At 39.5% G+C, this 27670-nt stretch overlaps 1 protein-coding gene across 5 annotated transcripts in view; it reads right to left on the bottom strand.

Moving 5' to 3' along the window:
- Positions 1-1149: 1149 nt before the first annotated feature.
- The window catches only part of POU2F1 (POU class 2 homeobox 1), a 187006-nt gene continuing 160485 nt past the window's right edge, over positions 1150-27670 (bottom strand). For 4 of the 5 annotated variants that reach the window (XM_072830448.1, XM_072830450.1, XM_072830451.1 and 1 more), the window contains 3 exons: positions 16685-17027; positions 15898-15986; positions 1150-12548 (listed from right to left, as the gene is read on the bottom strand). In XM_072830448.1, coding sequence (XP_072686549.1) covers positions 12238-12548; positions 15898-15986; positions 16685-17027 — 743 coding nt within the window. In that variant the 3' untranslated portion in view covers positions 1150-12237. Of the gene's footprint in view, positions 12549-15897; positions 15987-16411; positions 16542-16684; positions 17028-27670 lie in introns of those variants that run through there. The other variant, XM_072830452.1, reaches the window with a different exon arrangement.

Here is a 27670-nt window from a genome sequence, read left to right as displayed (position 1 = left end):
GACATGGTACTGGACATGCCTGTGAACCTGTGCCTACTGTCTAACGACACATGCCCTATAACCTCAAGCCCTAGTTTTCAGAGAAAGGAAAGGTGGCAATGAGAGCAGATGTTACTTACATCATCTCCCAATTTGGCTTGGCAGATGCCAACCAGAAGCGGGTTAGAATATAACCACGTTTTTAAAAAGGGCAACAGGACACTGATCTCATCAGTACTGTACCCTCATTCTTTAGGGTGTGACAAATGGGTTTGTTTTCTGAAGTCTTTCCCACGCTAGTGAGCATGCCACTGTCTCTACCAAACAGGATTTCTATTGAAAACTCCAAGTTGTTTTAAGGAAACTACTCCCCAAACTTATGTGCAAGCTCTAAATACAAGAAGGGGTAGAGTGGTAAAGAATGAGGGGTTCTTAGATGCAGGAGCGGAGAGTTAGAGCTGCTGTTGCCTTCCCACGGTGGGCCCTGGAGAGGACAGCAAGCCCGTCTCGAGACACAGAGCATACACTCCTATCTGGACAGGAATGCCTCTGTCTGAAAGCTCGACAAACTGAGGTTTGCTCTCCGTGGGAAATTCACTTTAAGATTCACATTTTCAAATGACAAATTGCATCAAGACATTACCTGTGAACTAGTATAAGCCGGAGGGAGGGAGCTATGCTGAGCTGTGTACCCTCTGACAGGAGAAGTGGATGCCACGTCCAGGACTAGTGGATGTTCAGGATGTGGCAGGAAATGCTGGAGGGGCACAAGAGAATATAAACAGTAAGTGTGGAAAAGTCAAGCTCAATACCAGGTCTGCCGTCAGACACAAGTGAAATGGGAGCTCTGAAGAGTTCTGGCACAGGAGCGGTCAAGGGTCTGTGTGTTTGGTCACATGAAGCCCTGGGGTGTGTGAAGGAGACTAAAGCTACTCGAAGGGCAGGGAGCTCTAGACCAGGGTCTGGGAAGGTGGGTGGAGAGGTGTGGTGGCTGCAGGGCCCATGGGCACAGGGGGAAACGCACAGTAGGACCCAGGAACCCATGTGCCTGGGTCTCCTGGGAGCTCCTGCTTTTCTGGAAAAGACCAACCAGAAGGCCTAGGTGGCCCTCTGTGCGGGAAGCATCCAGAACACCAACATACAATTTCAAGGAAACTCCAACAATGTGAAAACACTTGGAAAATGGTTTAATGATGTTTTACAACAGAAACGAACTGTACAGTTACAGTAAGTTTAATATATATATAAAAATTACAGCAGACAAATGCATCTACACAAAATCTACCATTTCATTCTGATTCACTGTCACCTACGCAATCTCTCCCAAGCCTACAGCCCCTGCAGGAGGCCCCAGGAGGGGGAATCATATAAAGGGCACTTTTAAAGAGACAGCACCGCTCATATTCCCCACCACCTCCTTAAGCCTCTGGGAGGCACATCAGCTAATTCCCCCAAATGTAAAGTTGCTTGTGTTTTGGGTTTTCAAAATCAAGAAAACACATGTTTCCCAGGGGCCCAGATAACAAGGTCCCCCAAACTCCAAGTTATCAGCAGATTCTTAGAAAACATCCCTATCAAGGGGAAATGGCTAAGCAGGCATTCTGGGGCAGTGAGGCTACACAATAGCCACCCAGACTGCAAAGTTATCTAAGGAGAAATGTCAAAGGACTCCCAACCAACTACTCAGAAACTGTCACTGCCTCATTAAAGCTGCTGGACAATTTTGGAAAGAATCATTTACACCACATCTTAAGTTTCCACAAAAGAGAACTCAAACTCACATTTTAAACTTAAGTACATAAAACAAAAAGTTCTAGGAGGCCAGGGGGTCAGTCCCCCTTATGACCCTCCCTTGACAACAGTGGAAAAACACCCCTGAATCAATATAAAAAAAAAAAAAAAAAAAAAAAAAAAGGAAGAACAGAAAAAAGTGTGGGGGAGAGTTAAGATATTAAAAGACGAGAGAGAGAGAGAAAGAGAGAGAGAAAACATCTTTAGGAAAACACGATCACTGTCTCTTTAAAACAAAACAAAATCCCAGTTGGGAACAGTAATCAGCAAATATGCAAACCAAATTGAACCTGGTGGAAGTTTATTACTGAATATTATGTACACTCAGAACTTTTTCATTTTCTTTTTTTATTATGAACACCTAGGCAGTGAAAACTGTTATGTTAATACATAGACACACCCAAAACATACAAAAATACTATTATTTCAAACTACTAAGAATAGGACAGTTCAGTTATTTTCATGCTATGACTTTAAGAGCATTACACTGAAACAAACAAGAAGTTAAACGACATTTTTTTTTTTAATATCCCAGAAATATACCAAAATATACATCTAAGCTTTGGAATTACTGAGGTTAGACTAATGCAAGTGCTGGGTAATCGTACTTAATACACAAGTCTAAGGTTCTGCAGGAAAGAAATCATCTTTGGTATCTGCATCAGGCTAATATTATTAACATTTGGATTTTGCTTTGGGATAGAGCTTGTATGACCCTAGAACCAAATACCCCCCTCCCCCAATCAACTGAGATTAAAAAGATCCATGTAAAAAGTTCCTTCATTTGCAATCCCCCCACCCCCCAAGTTAAAAAGTCACAGGCATCTACCTAGCACAAAGGTTGTGAGATACAATGCATAGTTGCACAGTGGTGCTGCCAAAGGAAACCAACTACAGCAAGGATACATGAAAAGCTTGGTAATCGTTCTGCATGTTTTCTCACAAACAGGGCAGCCACTTCCAAGCAGTTCCAGTAAAGGAAAAGAGAAAAGGCTCAGAAGGGCACCTTGGCGTGTACTCACTGTCATGACCCCAGAGGTCCAAGCACCCAGCAGAGCAGCCAGTCCTGCACCAGTGTCTTCAACTTCCCCCCACTCTGTGGGTCCAGCGGTCCAGCAGCATCCCCAGCCTCCCAGTCCCTGTGCTGAGCCCCTGTGGTGACCGTGGTTATTGTCGGGTAGAGCATCCGGGTGATGGCGTTTCGTCTGTTTTAGAAAGTCTGAAATGCCAATTTTCCCCACGGCACATTCACGAGCTGGCCAGGGCCAAAGCTACTGAGGATGCACCTCCACAAACTCCAAAACACGGCAAAAGAGCCTCCTACCCTTCCCGTGGGTCAGAGGTCCCCGTCCCACCCCCAGCCTCACTCCTCTAAATGCCAGGACGCCACAGACTGGATTGATGCTGAAGACTTCCCTTTTCTTTGGTTTTTTTGTTTGTTTTGAGTTTATACAATCATTAAGGAATCTTTGGTTTTGGCTGGAAATTTAAAAAACAAAACAAAACAAAGAAACCACCCTCCCCTGGCTTATAGCAGCAGTATTAAGACCTGGCAAAGCTTTCTTTCAACGTTGGGGGTGGGAATCAAAGGTTGGGAACTACATTCAAAGAAAAGGTGAAAGGGCTGGGGATGCAGCTTCTAGAGAGCCCATTGGATACAAGATTGTCAAATAATAATAATATTAATAATAATAAAAACTTAAATATTTGGATTTTTTTTTTTTGGTCATGTCAAAGGAAAAAAAGTGAAATGTGTATGCAGCAGTCAGCTTAAAGGAGCCTTTGGTGTCTTTTCCCTTCCACCCAAAGTCCTGAAAATAAGCAGAACCCTGAGGCCTCAGAGAGGAAGGGGATGGCCTCCACCCACTAGGGAAATCTAAAATGTGGGCTGGGGGGGTGGGGGAGTGGAGAGCTGGCCAGCCCCTGAAGGCAGGGTGGCAGGGAAAGGAGATGTTAAGAGACCTGTGAAGACCCCTTGCAACAAAAAGAAATAGAAGATTGCAATTTGCCCTCAGTTTGCAGTAGCTTTTCAGCAGCGACATTCAGAGGCTTTAGGAGGTCCCACCCTATGCTACAGGTCCCGTGATGCTATAGGCCAGAGTTCAACATTGCTTAGAGGAGGGAGGGCAGACTTGGCAACTCTGTAGGGTTTAGAGAAAGTTAAAGCAAGTTACTCAGTCACGAGTTAGAAATGAGGTATACAACAGCTCCTGGATTTGAGGTGGGCAGAAGCCCCACACTTACTCACCTAGCCTTTGCTACAACCATAGAGAAAGGGACTGGAACTACGGTCTAATGTGGGGGGGGGGGGGCTGAGTAATACGGTGCAGTGCTCCCTACGGCAGAGGGGAGGAGCTGGAAGTCTTGCCTCTCCCTTGGTCTCAGGGGCCCCACACCTCCGATGTTGCCAAGCGCCCCTTGTAGTACGATTGCAAGGTGTCTTGCTCCTTCCTCCCCGCGCCCCCTACCCCCCCGTGTCTGCAGTCTTAAATCCACCGGGGCGGGCATCATTCCGCTCCACTCTTAGGAAAGTCCGTGCGGGACTGGACTCTGGGACGCGGTACCGCACCCACCTACAGATAGCCTTTCCTGACACAACTGCCTACATTGTAGCCTCTGAAAGTGCATTTCCTTTCCTGCTGTATTGCCAGACTTGAAGACACTGGGAGGACTCTGTCCTTTCTCACTGTTTTCATTCAAAGGAGATTCCAATTATAAAGAAGGATTTGATGTTTCGTTTTTTTACCCAGCACCGTATCCGGCCGTCTGCCTGCAGACTTCAGGATATAATGTTAGAGAACTCAATGCTGCTGCCAGGTGATGAAAGAAGCCCGAAAAGCTGCTTTTGCAAGGTGGTGGCTGACTTAAAACAAGGATGAACAAGTGAAGAGAGAAAACACGGGGGAACTTTGCAGCAGACCTCAATGGTTTTTTGTTGTTGTTGTTGTTGCTGTTGTTGTTGTTTTTTTTTTTTTTTTTTTGTAATAAGTTACTTTTGGGGTCTGAACTTTTTGACAGTGTCCTGGGTTTGAACCCGAAGGTGGTGCTGGGTGACAGAGCCGGGCGCAGAGTGGGCAGATGCAGAGAAAGAACCAGACCTGGCACCTTCCCTCCCTGGCCTGGGGGGAGGCTCACTTCTGTGCTCAAAGTGGTGTTCCATCAAGCACACCTTGTTTCCTGTAACTTCTGTGTCAAGTGCTCTTACCTTCTATAACCCTATTACCTACTTACAAACCTATCTAGCACTTTGAAAAGTCACACAATAGTAATACCACTTTTATATAATGTCAGAACAATTAGATTATTAGTAAAGCTTTCATGACGTTCTGCAACCTGATCATTTTTTGACAGAATATTGAGAGCAATAAATGTCTCATCTTTCTGTGTCCCATCAATAGTACACCAAGACAATGAAATTCTTAACTCCCTAGAACTCATGTACAAAATCATTTTGGAAAGATAAAGCTCCCTGGGAGAGTAAAGGAAAGTCTTTTGGTTTTCCATGTAATCCTGCTCTTGAAAATGCTTATCCTTTTTACAAGTGACACAACAGAGATAGCACAACTAGGTATCATCTGAACTCAAACAGGCTGTACTGGTTCTATTTATAAGCGTTAGATAAAGGGAAATAAAGAAAAAAATTTTACCTTCATCTTTTGCTCTCCCCCCATAATTTGCCAGCAATTCCAAGAACATCAAGGCTATACTGAGCAACCCTACCCATCTTTACAGAGTCAGCAGAGTGAAACTAAATCAATCTCTCTTCTAAAGCCAGGATAACCAACAAGACTTCCTTCAAAAAGTGGGTAAGGGAGGAGAGAAAAGAGACATAGGTACAGCTTTTCCCACATTTCAACCTTTCACTCCTATTCTTTCTGCCTGTTTTAAAAATTTAAGAATGAACAATGACATAGCAGTGTCTTTGGTATCTAAACCAAATCCCACTCAAGTTCTGTGAGATGGATGGTTTATTTAAAAATCAGATACAGTCTGATTTTTTTTTTTTTTTTTTTGGGGGGGGAGATACAATCCATATCTGAACATGGGGAACCAAGACAGTCTGTCTGTATGGGCAGAAGGGGCTCTTTAATTTCTCCTAAACCAGTATGATTTCTCATTCACATTCTCAGCAAGAACAATCCTCTCCTCAATCTCACCAATCTACCAATCCCTAAAGGTCATGCTTATCACATATGTGAGGCAAGCAGGTTGGCTTTCAACTGCTTGGTTTAGTTTTACTTCTGTTTGCATTTTTGGTCTAGACAGAAATAGCCTTGGTATGAAAAAAGGAAGTAGGGTTTTAAAATGTTGGCCTATTAGCACAACATTCAATAACATGACAGGGTGACAAAAAGAACAGGTATTACTTCAGTTTTCCTCGATCAAGATACATCATGCACTCCTCTTTCCTCTCCAAATTAAGTGGCACATGTCTATTTCTGCCTATTTCTCAACCACACACCCAGATATCCGTACATACACCCTTCACCGAAGCTCTTGGTACATAGAGGTAATGAGTCCTTAGGGGAGAATGGCAGGGTCTGGTGGCAAGGGTGACCATAGGAAGGGAGTGAATGCCTCAGGGGACCCTGAACCTCCAGGACAACCCATATGTAACCTGCATACCACCGCCACACACTGCAAAGCAGGTCAAACCACAGAGAGGCCAATGAATCCCCAACCCATCACAGGGATAATCAAGTTTCCTTTGGCAAGACAGATATAAGGAAAAACAAACACATGAGCAACATTTTCCTTCTAACATAATCAACTCCTCCTCTCCCCATCCCAACCCTCCCTAACCCTATAAATTGTAACCTATAAACAGGATCCCAAATACATACAGCATCAATCATGTTTATCATAATAAACATCAGTTCAACTAAATGCTACAGCTAGAATTATTTCCACTATTTATAAAGTTTTCTTCTTTTTATTTATTTGGTTTTTAGATTAAAACCAGGTCTGCAACAATGCTAAGCTACACTGAGGTATTTTATGAAGGTGCCAGAAGCTAGCTGTTACCCACCAGCATTACCCTCACAGATTAAGGTTATCACCATTCAAAAAGAAAAGGAAGAGAAGGCGGAGGGAAAGGAACTCCAGGTCACAGAATCAAAGAAAGACTCACTCAAGCTACTGCTTTTAGAAAAGGCCAAGAGTAGAAGAGCCAAAACAAGAACCAAGTGCTTCATGAATAAGGACGATTAGAAGAAAGCACCAGGTTACAAATCAGGACAAATCTGAGAAAAAGCATGTTCCCAGCCCTCCTAATGGAATCCTTTCAAATATCTTACTGGAAATCTCAGGGGTATCCCATTTAATCCCTTTGGATTAAGAAAAGAATGAGGCAGAACAGGATTAGTATCAGCTTTTAATGAAAAAAGCAGTCTCTTTATCCTATTCCTGTCCAAGCTCACATTTGTACTGTGTCTGCCATTATGTAAACTTGCATAATAGCGGATCTTAGTTATTTTTTTTAAAGAATGGCAAAAGATTCTTTTTCCTTCTCAAAAATGAAGGTAATTTCTTAGAAAGATTTACCATTTTATAGTGTCGTCTTCAAAATGGCCAGGGCTACGACCACATGAACAATGTCACACATTACATGCTTTTCACACACATACAAAAATGAACTCATAATGGTTATGATCAAAGTAATCCATCAATTCTTGCCCATTTGAATAACTTTAAATTTCCGGACTTAAGTCATTTTTTCTGTCAACACTGATGGTCTCTTGACATTTTCAGCTCCAATAATCATGGTTTGAAGAATAAACAAACTTTAAATTAATTTAAATGCTGATTTAATAAAAAAAGTATTTGGCCAAAATATCGTAACAAATTGTTGAGGCTCTCTTCTGACTGAGGGTTGTCAAACTACAGACTGACTGTGGGGTGCCCTCACCATCACTGCCTCCACCAGCCCTGGTGCCTGTGGACTTCTCTACACCAGCACTTCTCCCTTATCTTCCTATCTCAACGGGTTTATTTCTTTCTTGGTGAAGAAAGTTTTGTGAGGATGACCAGGGTTGGGAACTTGAGACAAGAACTATAAAGAGTTTCTTCTGTAAGCCAAGTGTTTATTCTACACTAATTGCAATGTTTACTATCAGATTTATAACTTTAAAAATCTGCAATGATTTCCTATATTTGCAAATATATCCAGCATTCCCAGCAATTTAAATAGAAAATTTAATGCTGAAGATTGGGCTGACCTTCAATATTGTGTTGAGCAATATCTGTGCTTCTGGATAATACAGACAAGGTTTCCCCTACCTTCCCATATATACATGAGAACAGGAGAAAATAATATAAAAAAGAGGTATAATTGTGCTTTTTTCCCCCAACGATGAATGAATTATGTAGAACAAAATTGCATGATAATCTCACTAAAAATCTTTTAATTATAACCTTATTTTCCCTTAAAAAAAAGATTGTTAATGTCTAATAATGCCACCACAAAGTACAGACACGTATGGTCCTACACAAAATGAAAGTTGTATTCCTTTGGTTCCATTTCTTGAGTAATAAGTTGAGTAAATTGGGATGGTATTGGTCTTTCTTATCAACCAAATGAAAGGAAGTGTATATTGGGTCAGGTAATGGAGATGAACTTTTTTTTTTTTTTAATTCTAAAAAGCTGCCTATATAATTTCAGAAACATTTGAACTAATAGAGCACTCAACTTCTTAAATTAGGAACAACAATACTGTTCCTACAAGAAGTGCTTTTCCAAGTCTTTCTGCTCTGTCCCTCAGACCCATATAAATACAGTTCACGAGCAAACTGCACTGCTTGTGATAAGCAGGATTCAATTACATTCACCACGCCCTAGGGAGGGCCCATTACCATGGGCAAATAGAGTATCACTATAAATGCATTCAGAATTAGTCTTTGGTTTAATATGTATTCACCAAATTCAGGGATGAAATAAAATTTGCATAATTATTAGGAGGAAAAAAGAATGTACAATGAGTTATGATGACCTATCTGGCCCATCCGCTTAGAAACACAGAGACTCTACCAAACGCCTCTTTTTGATCAAATGGTCCCCTTAATTTCCAGACTCTCTGTATAAAGGGGTTTAAAGTTGAGTTTGAGTACCTTAGCTGAGGAGATTCACTCAATTCAAAATGCATTTCTTGAGATGATAAAAGAATATAAAGTAAAATGGACTAAAGGTTGAGTCATGAAGCAGTCTGATGAGCAGAATATCTAGGGGTGGTGATGGGGAGGTGATTTGAAGCTCAACACCCATCAACAAAGGGTTTTAGTGTTTCATGTGTTCATGTACAAATGTACTTTTCATTTTACAACTTGTCTTTAAGAAAAAAAATGAAAAAAATTTAAAAAGTTACCTTTGTCTAAGGATTTATTTCTTTTAAACACAGATTTTTATGCTGGTTTAAGGTTTATCCTCCTAAAGTGGATCCACACACACAAAAAAGGCAGAATCTCCTTATCCCAGATTGACTAGAGAATACAGACAAGGCAGGGAGTAGAGGACCATCATACTGACATTTAAAGCTTAAGATCTTTCAAAATATTGAAGTCTGTTGGTGAATCTTATTTGGGAGAGGGAGCATCTTTTGAACCACACAGGAAAACAAACAAGCACAGCCTTTCCTTGCCCTTCCTTTTAACCCATTGGGTTTGAGTCTTGGAGGACTCCATACTTCCTTTGGTAGCAGTTTTGGGAAATTAATGCTATAACCTCTAATCCAGGATGGTGGGTATCAGCATTTCCCTCCCTGAATCCTTCCTCCTAACTTACCTCTCCCGAGGGAGGGACTCATTCCACCGGGCACCACAGTATTACCGATTGCCCTAAAACCATTTACGCAGACTAAAGTTAGACATGTCAAGTCAGGATAACAAATTAAATGTAACTACATCAGAGAAATAGCAAGATGGAGAGGAGAAAAATTAGTAACTGACACTGCCATTCTATTTACACACCAAACTAAATACACTAGTTAAAATCAAGTTAATGTCTGCCCAGAGGATATTACAATTTACCAACATAAAAGATTAAAACAAGCAGCAACTTTTATATAAAATTAATAAAGACAAATGAAAAAAGAAATTGTCAGTAGCATCTATCTCCTCAATGTGTCTGAAACGCACGTTTATAAACTAGTCCATTAGTACAGCAGCTTGCTAAAAATTGACTTTGGTTCAAGCTTAGTTAAAAAAAAAACAAAAACAAAAAAAACCCCCGACAACATAAAAAAACACACCACACATAAAAAAGGTGGATGGACATTTGTTAGTTCCCTGCTTGCAGTTCACTGATTTGGGAGGAATTTTAGGGAAGGTGAATGGTAAGAAGAGGAAATTTAGGTTGATAATTAAATACTCTGTGAAATAAAACAGGAAGACAGAAGCAACGAAAGAAAAACTAACAAAGGGACTAAAAATGTTTCTGGCCTTTTAATATTAAGGTGCCTGTCTCCCACTTGGATGATCACAAACATATGCACTGTGTCTGTGTCACTGCCTTTCTCAACACTGTGAAGAGACAAATACAAAGATTCCAAGCTCCCTTGGGACACAAGCAGAGCGATCAGAATGAAAATGACCTACACACCCTCTCTCAGACCCCAGCTTAAAAGGGGGGCAAGTGCAGTCTTGGGCCACCAGAGACAGACATAAGCAAGCACCCACAGACGCCAACTGGGAACCTTGACCTCCGATAAGGAGGGGAGCTCACATGAGCCCCACTGCAGTGACCCCGGCTTCCGGGAAATATTCTGGTATAGATACTGTAATGACAGCACACTGACAGGAAGGGGAACTGAATTTCCATGTTACCCTCCATTCCTCTTCATCTACTTCCATAAACTCTTCCTCTCTGTGGGCTCATGTACATAGTCTAGAAACACCCTGAAAACAATTCCAGAAGCTATATATCACTTTCTACATTGTACAGCGAGACGTGTATTTCCATTGTGACCTGCCTAAGCTGGAGCATCACTAACAAACCAAGGAGACACTTGAGGTGTGTGCAAAGTTCCTGCTCAAAGTCCTTCAAAGGTTCTAAAGACCCCATGCCCAGCTAGTAAGTGCGTTCCCCAGTCAGGGCAGCAAGGAGAGTCTCAGGGCTAGAGGGATTTACGCGCCGTCCAGTGAAAAGGGGTCTGTGGCCAGAGCAAAGGTGGTGGCCTCAGACTCTTCTCATCACACCTCTTTGGGGATATAGAATGGATGGCAATAGTCTAGTGGAGTTCCTTTAGAAAACAAAAGAAGGGCGGAGTTTCCCAATTTCAATCAGTCAATTCGCTCTTTGCCAAGTAAATGAAAGGAAGTTTGGATGAAAAACTTCCACAAAATGCAAACAAACAAACAAACACACCAACAGTAGGAGCATTTTTCAGGAGATAAGAAATCAGGAGAACCACCAAGTCAGGTGTCTGCAGTAGTCTTTGCTCTTCGGGCCCAGATCCCGTCCTGCAACACGCATGGCCGTTCCCGCTGAAAGTGGCAGAAGCAGCACCTGTGCACCGCAGGATCTGGGCCTCAGGGTCATTCAATGATCTGGGGTGAGTGAGAGCTACAGTTCAGCAGGAATTCCTTCCTACGCAAAAGTGCTCGAAAGGCACCACCTGATGGGGGGAGGGGGCGTGTGTGGAGTGGGAGTGTTTGCACACACTGCCTTCAGCTTCTGCACCAAGCCTCTTGCATAAGTGGCAAAAGAAAATAATTTTCTAGCACCTCTGTAAGAGTCATCAAGGATAAGGAAACCAGCAAGAACATTCCCCGCAGTTAAGAACGTAAGTCTCCCCTGACCCCCAAACCCTCCCTCCCCACAGTGTGGGAGCTCACTGAAATAGGATCCAGGAGCAAGAGATAAACATGTCCAAACTATATATATATATAAAAAACAATAACAACAACAACAATAATAATAGAGATACAGTAATACAGGCCTGCCTAAATTGTACCAGTTAAGAAAGGAACCCCCAACACAATTGATACGATTATAAACACCTTGTTATGACTTAATGGCCTGTACAACAGACCCATAAAAATGATTTTTTTTTTTAAGAAAAAAAGAAATTTAGACAAACAAGAAACCCCCTTCCTATATTGGAATTGGTACCCACCTTAACTTGTCACCATGACTGCTGGAAATGAGAAGTAGTCCTTTCACTTCTTTTTTTGTTTGTTTTTGATTTTTTTGTTTCTGCTTTTTTTTTTTTTTTTAAATTTTTGGTTAGAAAGTTCTCCAATCCATGAAGCAATCCTGAAAAGACAGTGTTTTATTACAAAATTAGGCAAATGTTGTCCTGTCTCCATCCTTTTGTTGTTCTGGTATGCATTTTTTTTTTCCTTCTCTCCCTTCTTCCCTTGCTGCTGAAACATGGCAAGAGGAAGCCAATCACATTTTTCAGTCTCAGCCTGGCTGGCAGCCCCATCATGCCGCGAGTGGAAAAGGCTAGTGGCAGCCCCGTGCAGCCCAGCTCACTGTGCCTTGGAGGCGGTGGTGGTGGTGGAAGCGGCCCCACCGGCAGAGGCCACTGTGAAGAGAGAGTTCTGGATGGACTCAGCAGAGGTGGAGGTGGCGTGAAGGCTGGCTACAGGTCCAGAGTTCCCTGCGGAGGCCGCAGCGGCAGAGACCAAGCTCACTGGGTTGCTGGTGAGCAGAGAGAGGTTCTGAGGGTTCAGGAACAGGGGGGCAGTCACGATGTTGGGGGCTCCTCCTGCATTGGCAAATACCAGGTTCCCGGTTGCATCCAGTGATGTTATTGGAAGAGAGCCACCGGAAGCAAGAGCTACAGACAAAATCCCCCCAAACAGGCAGAAAGGAAAATGTTAAAACCATTCTAGAGAAGCCAAGTAACACATCAAATGCACTGAGTTTTCCTACAACCTGGGTGGAAAGAGTGCAGCCCTTCATTGATGTTCTCTCTTATAACACTTTCCTGTCACCTACTGAAGTGTATTTGTAATTTTGGAAGAGACTGAGCAGCTGTATTATTAAATAATTTAATGAGCACACAGGACGGAGGGGAGGGGAGAGCCAAGCACTACTGAATCACACATGCTGCCGTCTTGGGGCCTCATCTCCCTAGAGTACCTCATCCTCCTATAAGGATTTATTAAGTCCAATTATTTTGTTTTTAAGGAAGATTGCTGATTTTATTTATTTTTTTTTTAAATATATTTTTTTTAAATTTATTTATGATAGTCACAGAGAGAGAGAGAGAGGCAGAGACACAGGCAGAGGGAGAAGCAGGCTCCATGCACCGGGAGCCCGACGTGGGATTCGATCCCAGGTCTCCAGGATCGCGCCCTGGGCCAAAGGCAGGCGCCAAACCGCTGCGCCACCCAGGGATCCCAAGATTGCTGATTTTAAACTACTTTCATTCAAAAGACAAACAAGGTATAGTGACTGCGCATTAAAATATGGTTAGCTTTTAGCCAATAACTGGCATCATTGATAAATTTGAGTACTTGTTTTTTAGTATGATGTACAGGATGAAAACGATCCTTCAAAATGGCTTTAGTTCTAAAATAATTTTCTATTACTAAATAAAATGTAACGTGTGGTTACTGTTTCACTTGCCGAGGCATCGATTTGATTCCTAGGACTTACTTGTACACAGGAGAAGGATAGCAGAGAGGCACTGAGGCAGACGGCCTTAGGGGCTAGCTGAGGTCAGGGCCTGCTCTCATGAGGGAGAATTTCTCTATGACGCTGTCGCTGCTCCATAGAAGCCATCACTGAACTTTTCTTTGAAATAATTCTGCACTCTCAATATCTTCTGTCATCTGACAACCCCTCCAATACCCTCCCACCCATAAAACCACATTTTCAAATGTAGATTTGAGGGGTTTTCTAACGGCATTAAAATTTTGGTTTAATTTCTTCTCTAGTATATATAAAGAAAGCTAGGGGGACTGAAGGGAATGTTTCAGTTACAGAATAGTTCTTAGGGTTACAGAATAGTTCTAGATCTTCCCAGAGGGTACTTGTTCTAAACTCAGCTGTGCCCTGGGAAAGGCATCTGCCTTAGTAGCATCACTACAGCCCAGAGGTACACCCTCATGCAAGAGAAAAAGTGATTTATCACAAATCTTATGCCAAAAAGAAATCCTTCTATAACAAAAGGTTTACAGGTCTAATCATCAATTTTATGTATCATTTATCCTATGTGAAAGTCAATATAATGTAAGGTAACTGCCATATAATGACTTATAATACATATTCAAATGACTGAATGACCAAATTAGTTATTTCTCAGATATATCTGGTCTGTATCCACAGATCCTGAAAATGCTTCAGAGCCAAAAAGGTGAAATGGTCCTAATATCTGTGCGGGTAACTTGAGGACTCCACCCAAGGGCAGTGACTGGTTGCCTTGAGGACCAGCCATGTGATCAGAGGGCTAGAACTTTCAATTCTACCCCCAACCTCACGGGAGGGAAGAGGAGATGGAGGTTGAATTAGCCAAGGGCAAATAGCTTAGTCAATCATGACTAGGTCATGAAGCCTCTGTAAAAACCCAAGAGGACAGATCTTACGTCTTTTTTTGGAGAGCTTCCACTCTTGGAGAACTGGAATACTTATACGTGCCACTGAGCCAGGTCCCAAACTCCACGAGGACAGAAATTCCTTTGTCTGGGACCTCTCCCTATGTATCTTTTCATCTGACTATTGATTTCTTTCCTTCATCATATCCTTTATTAAACTGGTGAACATAAATGTTTCCCTGAGTTCTGTGAGCTGCTCTAGCAAAGTAACAGAAACAATCTAAGGAAGAGGTTGCTAGAACCTCCAATCTGTACTTGGTCAGAAGTACTGATAGTAACAGCCTGGGCTTACAACTGATGGGAGAGAGCAGGAGCAGCCTTGTAGGACTGAGCTCTTAACCTGTGGAATCTGACACTGTCTCTAGGTAGACAGTATCAGAATTAATTTGAACTCTCAGATCCCCTGCTGGTATATAAGAATTGCTTGGTGTTAGGGGTGGAGAGGGGCATGCTGGAATCGGATCTAGGAACCCTAGAAAGAGCAATCTAATCTAAATTATGTCTTAGATTTGTCTGTAACTCATATTCTCTATAGTATACTGTGGAGGTATCATTCATAAAACACTAATCTTAATTGAGGTTGGCTAACAGCTTATTTTTGGTCCCAGGAAGTCTCATTTAAGAGGTTAAACCATTTAAATTTTAAGGAGAAAAATATTCTCTGATTAATACAGTGATGTCTCAAATTGTCTTCCTGAATCACATAACATAGCATCTTCAGACACAAAGCTCAGAAGCCAAACAAGGCAAACCCTTCCCTATATGGAATGAGTGGATTTAGACTGGATAGCATGCTAAATCCAAAAGAGATGCATCTGGGCTTGGAAATGAGACAATCCAAGAGAATATATGCTCTAAACTGACGGGGATAAAAAAGGGCAGAACCTAACAATGAAGGTACTCCTAAAGTCTGCATAATGTGCTCTAATGTTAATTCATTACTGGACCTTCTCACATGTGCCTCTCTTAGGGTTGGGGTTGGGGACTAGGAGATCTTTTCTTTTCTTTTTTCTTTTCTTTTCCTTTCTTCCTTTCTTTCTTTTTTTTTTTTTCTTGGTCAAGTTAGCCTGAGGATGGATCTTGGATGCCTATTTAGGTAAGTTTATCAGGGGGAAATTCTGCCTCCAAGTCTACTCACATAAGAAGACAAATATCAGGGACACCTGGGTTGCTCAGCAGTTAAGCACCTGCCTTTGGCCCAGGGCGTGATCCTGGAGACCTGGGATCAAGTCCCACATCAGGCTCCCTGTATGGAGCCTGCTTCTCCCTCTGCCTATATCTCTGCCTCTCTCTGTGTCTCTCATGAATAAATAAAAAGAATAAATATCAACATAGAGTCCTGTTTTTTTACAATACTAGAAACTAAGCATATTTCCTGTTCTTACAAACTAACACCTAGACTTCTTGTAGAAAATTGTTTTTACAAGGACATCTTCTTGGTCCTCAAGTAAGTCAGCATTATCAATTTAACTCTCTCTCCCCATCAACTTCACCTCTAGCAAAGCAAACTTCCCTCATTAAAAAAAAAAAAAAAAAAAAAAAAGAAAAAGAAAAAAAGACCTAAGTAAGAAGAAAAATTCTACTGACCTTGAATAGTTGCCAGTGTACTGTTGCTCATGAGAGCTGGGCTGAGGGCACCGCCCAGGGTCCCTGGATTGAGACTGAGTAAGGCACCTCTGCAAGTCCAAAAGAGCAGTCACTTCATTACAATGTAGGCACAATATATCCAAAGGGATAAGAGAAAGAAGAAAATACAGCTGGGGAAGTATATGGAAATATTTGTTATTCTCCTTATGAGAATAAGTTTACTGTTTTCTTTGATGCTTACTTGTACAAAGCAAAATAAGGATATGATCCACACAAAACCTAAAGCCTGCACAGTCACTTTGACTCTTCTTTGAATTACTTCACTTTTCTTCCAAAACAAAACAAAATGCCAGAGAAAGGAATATATTTACAAAGTTATCCTTATTATGTTTGATAAGATAAAATTGAGGATCTTATTACTCTATCGAATGTCTGTGTCTGACAATTAGAAAGCAGACAGCTGAGAGAGTTTAAATGGAGAATTCTGGGCATTCCTCCTGGACCCACAACTCACACAGATCAACTCTGATGGCCTGGTGTTCTAGGTCTTCATCTGGAAATAACAATATGATTGCTGCTTCCCCAGGGCACTAAGAAACCTAAGTCCAGCTATAACCAAGGCCTTTGTGCTACCACAGAGCTACCTGTTCCAAAGAGAAAATGGGTTTAAAGAGATTTTTTTTTTTTTTTTTTGCATTTAAGGTGGTGATGGGAGTATCCCCTACAAGTAATTGGAGGGATGACTCCTGGCTGGTTTTCAGAGGTATCGGGGGTGGGAACTCCTTACCCAGCTGCAAACTGCGAAGGTGCCATCAGGCCTGGGCTCAGTCCGGCAGCGGCAGCCATGGCAGCGAGACTGGCATTTGCAGGCAGCGGTGCAGCCCCCTGGAGGGCGGCAGCCGCGGCTGTTTGCAACCCTGACGCTGTCACCATCACCTGGCTGGTCCCAAGAGGAGAGGACAAAGTGGAGGTGGTCTGTGTTGTGCTGGTCTCACTGGCACTAGATGCCTCGGAGGTGGAGGCTGAGGCGGACGGGGAGGGGCTCAGCGAGGGGGAAGTGACTGCTGAGGAAGCCGGTGGCGCTGTGGAGATGACGGTGGCAGTGTTGCTGGAGGTGCTGTCTGTGGTGCCTGGAGGCAGAACCAGAGGAGAGAGTGACCTTTGGTGGGGCATGCTGCGAGAACCATGGCTTTGCTCAGCCCTACTCTAGGCTCCACAGTTGCCAGTTAACCTACCATCCAATAACCTTCTTGGGATGTGTCCTTTTGCTCTCACCTTGTTTAGCAATGCTACGGAAATTAACATTTTAGAACCAAAAGCACAAACCCTACACTTTAAGAGGCAAGAGCCATAAAATAAATAGAGAACAGTTTTCTATTTCCAATTTCTTATTCAAAAAATGAAAGAAAGAATCACAGAAGCTTTAACTATGGAATACAACTGGTATGGGGAAGAACCACTGAAGCAAAACAATCCTTGCTTCTGAAAAGCATTTTTGATCAGAAATCTTAGTCTCTATAGAAAAATCAAAACAAAACAATGAAGGTAAGAAAAACTAAAAGTTATATAATTTTCTAAAGTTAAGTGTGAATAATAACATCTGCAGAAATAGTATGAAAATAAGGGCCCAAGTCTAGATGCCTTCTTTGCATTGAAAAATTTAAGGAGCTATTTTATAATGAAAATCAGCTCTCAAAGAGCCTATTGTGGTATATACATATTTTTTATTCGTGGAAACAGTAACACACAAGGATATTATGAATCTCACCAAAAGCATGAAAAATGAATCTCTAGGAAATTGTTATTTGAGAGACCTTTAAAAAAAGACATCAAACTTCTTTTGTGTTGTAAGGAAAACAACAAACATTTCTATACAAACAACAAATTGACCTTACAAATAGCATTGCTGAAAACTAAAACACACTCACACTGGAATTATATAATCAATGTTGTCCAACAGAAATATAATATATATAATTTAAAGTTTTCTAGTGGTCCTAATGAAAATACTAAAAAGAACTAGGTTAAAATATTTCCACAATATTATCATTTTAACATGAAATCAGTATCAAGAGTATTTTTTTCATATGAAGTCTTTGAAAATGGCATATACTTTACACTTCTGGTGGCACATCTCCATGTGAACCACTCCCATTTTATGTGCTTATAAAGCACGCGAGGCTAGTGCTGGCCAGTACAGGTCTTAAATATGTCTAGAAGTTAGACCTGTTGAGTCACAAAGGTAAGTGTGATATAAAGAATGTAGTCTCTTGGCCTAAAGTAGAAATGACTCATCAGACAGTCACAGGATAGAAAACCTTCTGTAAAGCAGATGCCAGCTGTCCCCAGTGAGCTGTAATTCTGATGCTATTTACAGAAGGCAATATAGAACAGGCTCTCTTATGTCAGTTCTCAGTAAATGCCACATATCAAACACGGGCTGCTTACATCAGATGGAACTTAATTTACTGAAACTCACTATGTTCTAGGATATCACCAACCATATAGATGGATAAAACAGAACCTAAGTGGTATTTTCTCAGGACAGAGAACTCAAAAAACAAAAAGCATCTATAAATTTTCAGTATAATATTTCTGTGGGTTATAAAAGACCTGATAAATTATAGAAGAACTCGCCCAATCAAAAATAAATATTTCAAACCCATAAACACATTGGAACAAAGATCTTATGTAAAAGATAACCTTTTGGTAATAAAATCTATCACTAAGCTGAGGAAGACTCTCTCTTAAAAAAATCAGTTTTATCTTCCTAAATCTATTCTCGAGCCTTCTGATCTATACTAAGAACATCCAGAATTCAACTATCTTCTCATTTTAACGCTAAGGAAATGTTTCTTTCACACACCATGGAGCTGGGAGGAAATTCGACATCATCTGTTTCAGTACTGACTCCACTCTTCCCGCCCCCATACTGCTGCACAAAAGTGTTATGTGGTCTCAGTGAATCCCATAAACATATCTTTCTTACTGCTAGTCAAAAAGGGACCACTTACTCCTCTTTCTCCCTTCTCAAAAACAGATAAAGTTTCCTCTTTATCGCTCTGTCCCTAAATACAACTATACTTGTGTGGGTATCATTAATCATGGCTCCATTATTGTTTCGGTTCTACATTTACCTGATCACTCTTTATCTCTGAGCCCCTGATGCAGTGCTGGGTCCTATGCTGGGCAGATTCACACTCTTCCACTTTGATACCTATAAGACCTGCCTCTTGTTCTATTTAGAAAGATAAACGTTTTTTCTCATTTCTCTTGTACTACTAAGATATTTCAACGCACTTTCAATCTTTTCTTGCCCAATTTCTCACCTTATCTACCCTTTTATGTATGTATATATACTTGTCTTGAGGTCAAAGGCTTAATATAGGCCTTTTTCACTCTCCATTGCCACTGTTTTCAGACAGACCATTCAGTGTCACTCTCTTAAAATCCCATGTGTATATAAAGAAAGTCCCAGTCATTCTCAGTGGCAAAGTTAACCTGACCCCAGAAACCACTCCCAGGTGCTTTCAATAAGAATATGTCATATGAGCACCAGTAATTTTCAAATAAATTCTCCTAGCCAGTGAATCACATTTTAATCAACATTTTATGACCTTATATTCTTATATTCTTGGCAACATAATTACTTGGGAAACTTTGACCAAAGAACTGATGTTTGCTGAGCTTCATTGTCTTCAACAACAAAATAAGATGCCATCACCTACCTGGAAGGCTAGTAGAAAGTTACATGCAAGAATATATAGTGTTTGGCATATCCTGTCACTTCCTACCTCATCTTCTCTTTTAGAAAATAGATTTTTCGAGGTATAATTTATGCCATAAAATACACCCAATTTAAACACAAAATTCAATGGTTTCTAATATATTTACCAAGTTGTATAATTATCACTCACTGCGCCCAGTTTATGACACTACCACCACTCAGAAAAGGTCCCTTGTACCTATTTGCAGTCACATTCCACTCCCACCTACAGCTCACCTAGTCATTCGCTTTTCTCTCTGTAGATTTACCTTTTCAGGACACTAGACATAAATGGAATCATATGACTTGTAATCTTTTTCATCTGGCTTCTTCCAGTTAGCATACGGTTTTCAAGGTTTATCCATGTTGTAGCAAAAATAATACTTCCTTTTTCTGGCTGGAAAGTACCACTGGATGGGTAGACTACTGCATGAGGATAGACCATTACTGATTCACAGTGGATGGGCATTGACTTGTTTCCAGTTTTTGGTTATTATAAATAATGCTGCTATGATCATCTCTACCAAAATTTTTTGTGTGGTCATGCTTTCATTTCTCTTGGGGACTTACCAGACAAAAATGAAAAATTTACATTTAACTTTTAAAGATACGGCCAAAGTGTTTTCCAAAGTGGCTGTATCATTTTCACTGCCCCAGCAATGTGTATAGGTTCTAGGGCAGCACTTGTTATTCTTGGTCTTCTTGATGATAGCCATTATATAGTGAGTATGAAAAATACCTATGGTTTTAATTTACAATTCTCAGATGAGTAATAATGTTGAGCATCTTTTCATGTTCTACTGGGCCATTTCTGTATGTTCTTTGGTATAATGTGTATTAAATTAAAAACCTTTGTCCTTTTAAAAATGAGGCTTTTGGCTCAGTGGTTAAGTGTCTGCCTTCCAGCTCAGGGCATGATCCTGGAGTCCTGGAATCCAGTCCCACATCAAGCCCCCCAGCATGGAGCCTGCTTCTCCCTCTGCCTCTCTCTCTGTTTGCCTCTCATGAATAAATAAAATCTTAAAAAAAAAATGAGGCTGTTTATATTTTTGTATTTTTACTACTTAATCTTATTTATTTATATGCTCTAGATGCAGCTCCTTTATCAGACATATAATTTACAAATGTTTTCTCCAAGTCTGTGGGTATCTTTTCATTTTCTTAAAATGTCTCCTTTAGAACAAAAGATTCTGCTTTTGAAGTACAAAAAAATTCCAATTTATCAATTTTTTTCTTCTATGGATTGTTTGGTGCTGTATCTTCAAACTCTTTGCCTAACCTAAGGTCATAAAGATCTTCTATTTGCTTTCTAAAAGTTTTATTTCTTATATTTAGGCCTTTGATCCTTCCTTCTTAATTTTTGTGCCTGGTATAAAGAAAGGGTCTAAATTCATCTTCATGTATATGGACATCTAATTGTCTTGGAACCATCTAATTGTCTCAGTATCTTTTTGCTATTGAATTGCTTTGGTACCTCTGTCAAAAGTCAACAGAGTATATATCTAAAGGTTTTTTTCTGGACTCCTGATTCTGTTCCATTAATCTATTATTTGTCTTCATGCTGGCAGATACTGTCTTTATTATATAGCTTTATACTAGACTCTGAAATCAGGATATTTAAGTCCTCCAATGTCATTCTATTTCAAAATTATTTTGGCTATTCTGGTTCCCTTCTATGTATATTTTAGAATGAATTTATCATAATTACTGCCAAAAAATTGCTAGAAATCTGACTATAATTGTATTGAATCTATAGATCAATTCAGAGAATACTGTCATCTTAAAAATACTGAATCTTCCAAACTATGAACATGGAATATCTCCTTTTATTTAGACTTTCTTTAATTTCTCTCAGCAAATTACAGTTTTCACTGGGTAAGTTTTGTACTTCTTTTGTTAGATTTATTCCCAAGTATTTTATTCTTTTTGAAGCTATTATGAATAAAATTATTTTAGTAATTTTATCTTTGGACTGCTCATTGATACACATACAAATGCAATTGATTTTTATATATTGATCTTGTATCCAACAAACAGCACTAAATTCATCTACTAGTCCTAGTAGTTTTCTTTGGTATGTGGATTCCTTGGGATTTATATATATATAGAATAATGCATATAAGGACTTTAGACTTCTCTTCTTTCATATTGGATGTTTTATTTTTATTTTTTTTAAAGATCTTATTTATTTATTCATGAGAGACAGAGCAAGACACCGAGAGAGAGAAAGAAAGAGGGAGAGAGAGAGAGAGAGGCAGAGACACAGGCTGAGGGAGAAGCAGGCTCCAGGTAGGGAGCCCAACGCGGGACTAGATTCCAGGCCTCCAGGATCATGCCCTGGGCTGAAGGTGCTAAACCACTGAGCCATCTGGGCAGCCCAAATTGGATGTTTTAAAATTTTCCCCTTTGTTAAACTGGTTATAACCTCTAGTACAATTTTAATTCAAAGTCTATGAGAGCTTGCTTTGTTCCCAATTTTAGGGGAAAAGTATTCAGTCTTTTCACCATGCAGTATCCAGTTAGCTGTAGGATTTTAGCTGGTGCTGTTTATTCTTTATCAAGTGAGGAAGTTCCCTTCTATTCCAGGTTTTTATTATGTTGGATTTTGTCAAATGCTTTTCCTGTATCTGCTGAGATGATCATGTGGTTCTGGTCTTTTATTCTACCGGTGTGGTGTATTACATTATTTGATGTTCCGTTATTATTAAACAAACCTTACATTTCTGGGACAAGTCCCCCTAAGTGGTGATGTATAATCTTTTCTGTATGTTACTGGATTTGATTTGCTAAAATTTGCTGAGTGTTTTTGTGTATATTTTCATAAGGGATACAGGCCTGTAATTTTCTTTTTTGTGGTATCTTTGTCTGGCTTTAGTATAGAGGTAATACTGACTTCATTCAATGAGCTATCCTTCCTCTTTCTTCTGGAAGATGGCTAAAGATTAACTATTTTTTCTTATATCTGATAGAACTCACTGCTAAAGTCATCTGGGCCTAGGTTCTTCTTTTTGGAAAGGCTTTAATATTAATGATTCATTTACTTTCTTGCTTTAAGTCTATTTACATTTTTTTTTTTTTATTTGAGTTGGTTTAGATAATTTGTCTTTCTCAGAATTTATCATTTCATCTAAATTGTCTTATTTTTGGGGGGCATATGGTTGTTCATAATATTCCACTATGCCAACATAATGTACCATTTCCATTCCTAAATATATATCCAAGAAAACTGAAAACATGTCCACATAAAAAGCTGTATGCAAATGCTCAAAGCAGTATTCAAAATGCCCCAAAACTGAAAGCAGCTCAAACGTCCATCAATTCATAAATGATAAACAAAATGTGTTTTACCCATACAATTAAATATCACATAACCATAAAAAGGAATGAAGTACTGATATATTCTACAAGATGGATAAACCTTGGAAAATGGAAAATGTTATACTAAATGGAAGATGCCATACACAGAAGGCCACATAATATATTATTCTATTTGTATGAAATATCCAAAACAGGCATACCCATAGAGACAGAGTAGACCAGCCAGGAGTAGGGTGGGGAGGAACTGTAAATGGGTATAGGGTGGCATATGGTTCATTATGAAACATTGATTTTGAAAAAAAAAAAAATTGGGATAAAGCATGTTAGTTGAGATTATTAAAGGCTGTTGATTTTTTTTTTTTTTAAGTCTGAGACACATCAGAACACACGTCTTTCTGTGTATAGTCATATTCATTCTTTTATTTATTCTAGGAAAGTTTACCAGGGAGCTATAATGTGCCAAGCACTATGCTAAATATTGGAAAACAAAAGCAACTGTGTCAATCAGATAAGATTTCTCTTAGAAGATAGTAAACTGAGGATATGTTTTCTTTCTCTTCATTTCTAAAATCCTATTCCAAATGATGGTAAAGAAAAAAGGAAGCAGAGCTCTGGGGACAGATATCAGAGGACTTGAGATTTTGATAGATATTTTGATAGATAGATTTTTGATAGATAGATAGATAGATAGATAGATAGATAGATAGATAGATAGAGAAAGAGGTTCAAACTGGGTGGTAGGGAAGCCGAGAGTCCAGAAGGACATAGCAGAAGACTATGACAGAAGTGAGAATCACTCACCTCAACAGAGCCCTGAGGAGATTCCAAGCTCAGAGTTGTCAGAGAAAGAGAATTACAACAGAAGGGAATGACATTGTTCCGAAGAGAAATTTCTGTATAGTCCTGCCTTTTGAAACCAATGTTTGATGATATGCTATTATATTATCTCATATACTTAAAAATAAAAATCACAAGGATGAGAGGAAGAACACTAATACTGAATACAAGCAAAACAAATTGAATTTCAAATGAATAATGTAACTACACTGAAGAGGACATAAAAAAAACCTAATCTGAACAACCTTTGAACACGGTATTTGGACTACATCCCTTCAGATTAAAGAGAAGAATGCTACCCAAAAATGAAACTCAAACTAGTAGGCCCTTTTTTGTTCAGAGGCATAGGTTAGCCATTTTGAAACCATTTCGTTTTCACTATAGGATCGAGCAATTAAGTAACAATATTATTGATAATAGGAGCCAGGTTGCTCATTGTCACTTTGAAGGGAGTTAACATATGGAAAAAGGTAAGGATAGAAAAGAATAAACTATAGGGTGCTGGACTGGAATTGGAGATACCAGTATGTATGAGTGGATTTTAATAAATGAAGATAAAGAAAAAAACGCATGTAGATATGGATCTACATGTAAAAATATACTTCCAGATGTATATCTAAGCACATATACTAATGTATGTATATGTCTATCTGTTTCTACCAAGATGCCCTAGCAGCCATCACAACACAGTATCAATAAGTGCATGTAGATCTTGATATCTACATACCTCTCCACACTAAAAGGAACTAGAGATTCTTGAAGAAATGGCTGATTCTAGGCCTGGATCAGAGAAACTTTAAGATGAGGCTGAGCATCTTGTACCAAAAAATAAGGAAGCACTCAAAGAATGGTAGGGACATGTCAAAAAAGCACAGGAGTCACTTTGAAGGGCTCCCACTGGCAAATGCAGAACAATTTGAACATTAAAATAAAAGATACAACTCTAACCTATTGAAGACAGAAAGAATGTCTGAGTCCATACTGATACAGACAGATAAATAGGGAAAAGGAAAAGTTCATCCTTATAATTGAAAGGCAACTAAAAAATGTAGAAGAAATGACAGAATTACTTGAGAATCATAGTAGATCCATGCAAAAATCATCAATGGACACTAGTGGGCAAAGGCTTAGAAAAAAAAAAAAACAAGATATCTGTATAGTTTCAAATCCATTTACTAGCTATGAAGAGTAAAATAATTATGACACAATAGAAAATCCTGACATATATCACCTTAATAAAATTATCAAAGTCAATACCACCAGTAGTGGGACTACTCAACAGCATGTGTCTGTTGAGACACATGCACAAAGGAGGACTGAACATCACTTCTGTTGTCTTCTTGCCCAAAGTACATAATCTGAATCTAATCATGAGGAACTGTCAGACAAAACATCTACATAATAAACAGCTATATTCCTCAAAAAGTCAACGTCCTAAAATACAAAGACTCATATTGTCCCCAATTTAATAAGACTAAAGAGACAACAGCAACTAAATGCAATGCATGATTTAAGATTTTTTTCTATGAGACATTATTGGCACAGCCGGTAAAATATGAATGTGAACTGTTTACTAGATATTAGTACTGAGTCAATGTTAATCTTCTGTTTTTGATAACTGTATTCGGGCTATATGAGGTAATTTCTTTTTTTTTTTTTTTTTTTTTTTTAGAAAATACACAATGAGGCAGTTGGGAATCAAGTAGCATGTCCACAACTTGCTCTTAAAACAGTTCAGAAAGGGGTACCTGGGTGGCTCACTCAGTTAAGCGGCTGCCTTCAGCCCAGAAAGAGAAACAGAAAGAGGAAAAGTAGAGAAAAAGCAAATAGTAAGATTTTCCCATTTGGAGAATGGGAAGAAATGTGGGATTTCTCTGAACTATTCTTCTAACTTTTCTATAAATCTGAAATTACATAAAAATAAAGTATTTAAGGGGATTCCTGGGTGGCTCAGTGGTTTAGCGCCTGCTTTTGGCCCAGGGCGTCATCCTGGAATCCTGGGACTGAGTCCCACATTGGGCTCCCTGCATGGAGCCTGCTTCTCCCTCTGCTGTGTCTCTGCCTCTGCCTCTATCTCTCTCTCTCTCTCTCTCTCTGTCTCTTATGAATAAATAAAACAACAACAAAAAAAAAAGAAAGAAAATTTAAGACAAATATATATGTACAAAGGTCCTCATTATAGCATCATTTATAATAGTGAAAACTTTATTCCTTTAATAATTAGTTATTGGGTATCTTACATTCTAGGTAGTGTGCTAAAGACAAAGGAAATGGTATTGAACAAGCAAGACCAGTTTTGTGATTTAGAAACTGAGGGGTTTCTCAGGAGGCAAGATTTGCAGGACTCAAACTAGATAAGCTGGTCATTCTAAGTAGAACTGAATTATGATGGCTCTACGCAGAAATGTTTATAAAATTCTGATACAGCCATTAAATACAATAAGGGCAAATCAAAAGTAGTAATGTAAAAACTGTAAGGGAATGATACTTATTGTAAGACAGAAAGAAAAACTAGGACACAGAAACACTATTAGAATTGTGTGTGTGAAAAAAAAAAAGAATTGTGTGTGTGTGTGTGTATATATATATATATATATATATATATATATATGATTTAAAGGCAAAATTAAAATAGCTCGTGATTATTTTTCCTATTTTAGTTTCCTATAATGTTCTACTGTTTTAAGAACCAAAGAAGAAATTCATCCTAAAAAAGTTACCAACACTTCTATTGTTATTGTTTATATATTTATTTATATTTATTTTTTAAGTAGGCTCCATGCTGGGCTTGAACTCATGACCCTGGTATCAAGACCTGAGCTGAGTTCAAGAGTTGTATGCTTAACTGACTAAGCTACCCAGGTGCCCCAATCACCAACATTTCAGAAAATAGCTTTTTTTTTTTTTTAAGACTTTATTTGACATAAAGAGAGAGAGAGAGAGAGAGCACATGCACAAGCTGGAGGAGAAACAGAGGGAGAGGAAGAAGCAGGCTCCCCTCATTTGAGCAGGGAGCCTGATGTGGGTTTCCATCCCAGGACCCTAGGATCATGACCCTGAGCTATAGGCAGATGCCCAACCTGACTGAGCCACCCAGATGCCCCTCAGAAAATGGTTCTAACTAAATCCACATAAGTGGGCTAATTAAATGAGTTCAGGAAAATGTCATCAGTCAGTTAGGATCATGAAAAACAGAGAGAAAATTTTTAAGCTAGTTTTGAGTACGTGTGTCTCCTAAAAATTAACTTCTGTTTCAGATTTTTTCCACATTTTTAGAAAATCTACAAAGCTACCTATTCTACTAAGTTCTATTTGAACCATTAGGAATTGTTTTGTGGAAAATGGTTACCTTTAGGCCTAATGTAATACAACTTATAATTTGTTGGGAAGGTAAAGTTCAGTTCATAATTTAACAGACGATGGCAGCCATGGTAGATGTTGAGTTCCTCAAAGGTGGGAATTTGACATTCCTACTGCCTAAAACAAAGCAACCAATCATCCACAGTTTGCTTACTAAGCTGAAGTGCTGAATACTATATACTCTGAAACATGGGGTTCTTAACTTGCAATGTCTACTCCTAAGGCATCCAAAAATGGCCCTGGTGAGGTGGGGACTGATGGGAGTCGTTATTTATGAACCTCCTTACATTTTACTAAAAATAATGAGTATATCTATTTTGTGAGGGGAAAGTTTAAAGCTTTCATCAAATTTTCTTTTCTTTTTTAAAAGATTTTATTTATTCATTTATATTTGAGAGAGAGAAAGAAGTCTGAGAGAGATCATGAGCAGCAGGGAGGGGAAGAAGGAGAAGCAGGACCCTGGGATCACAACCTGAGTGAAAAGCAGATGTT

The sequence above is a fragment of the Canis lupus genome, chromosome 6, assembly GCF_048164855.1.
Source record: "Canis lupus baileyi chromosome 6, mCanLup2.hap1, whole genome shotgun sequence".
NCBI classification, from domain to species: domain Eukaryota; kingdom Metazoa; phylum Chordata; class Mammalia; order Carnivora; family Canidae; genus Canis; species Canis lupus.
The sequence above is the reverse complement of the archived record's forward strand: the minus strand, read 5'-3'. Positions and strand labels throughout refer to the sequence as shown.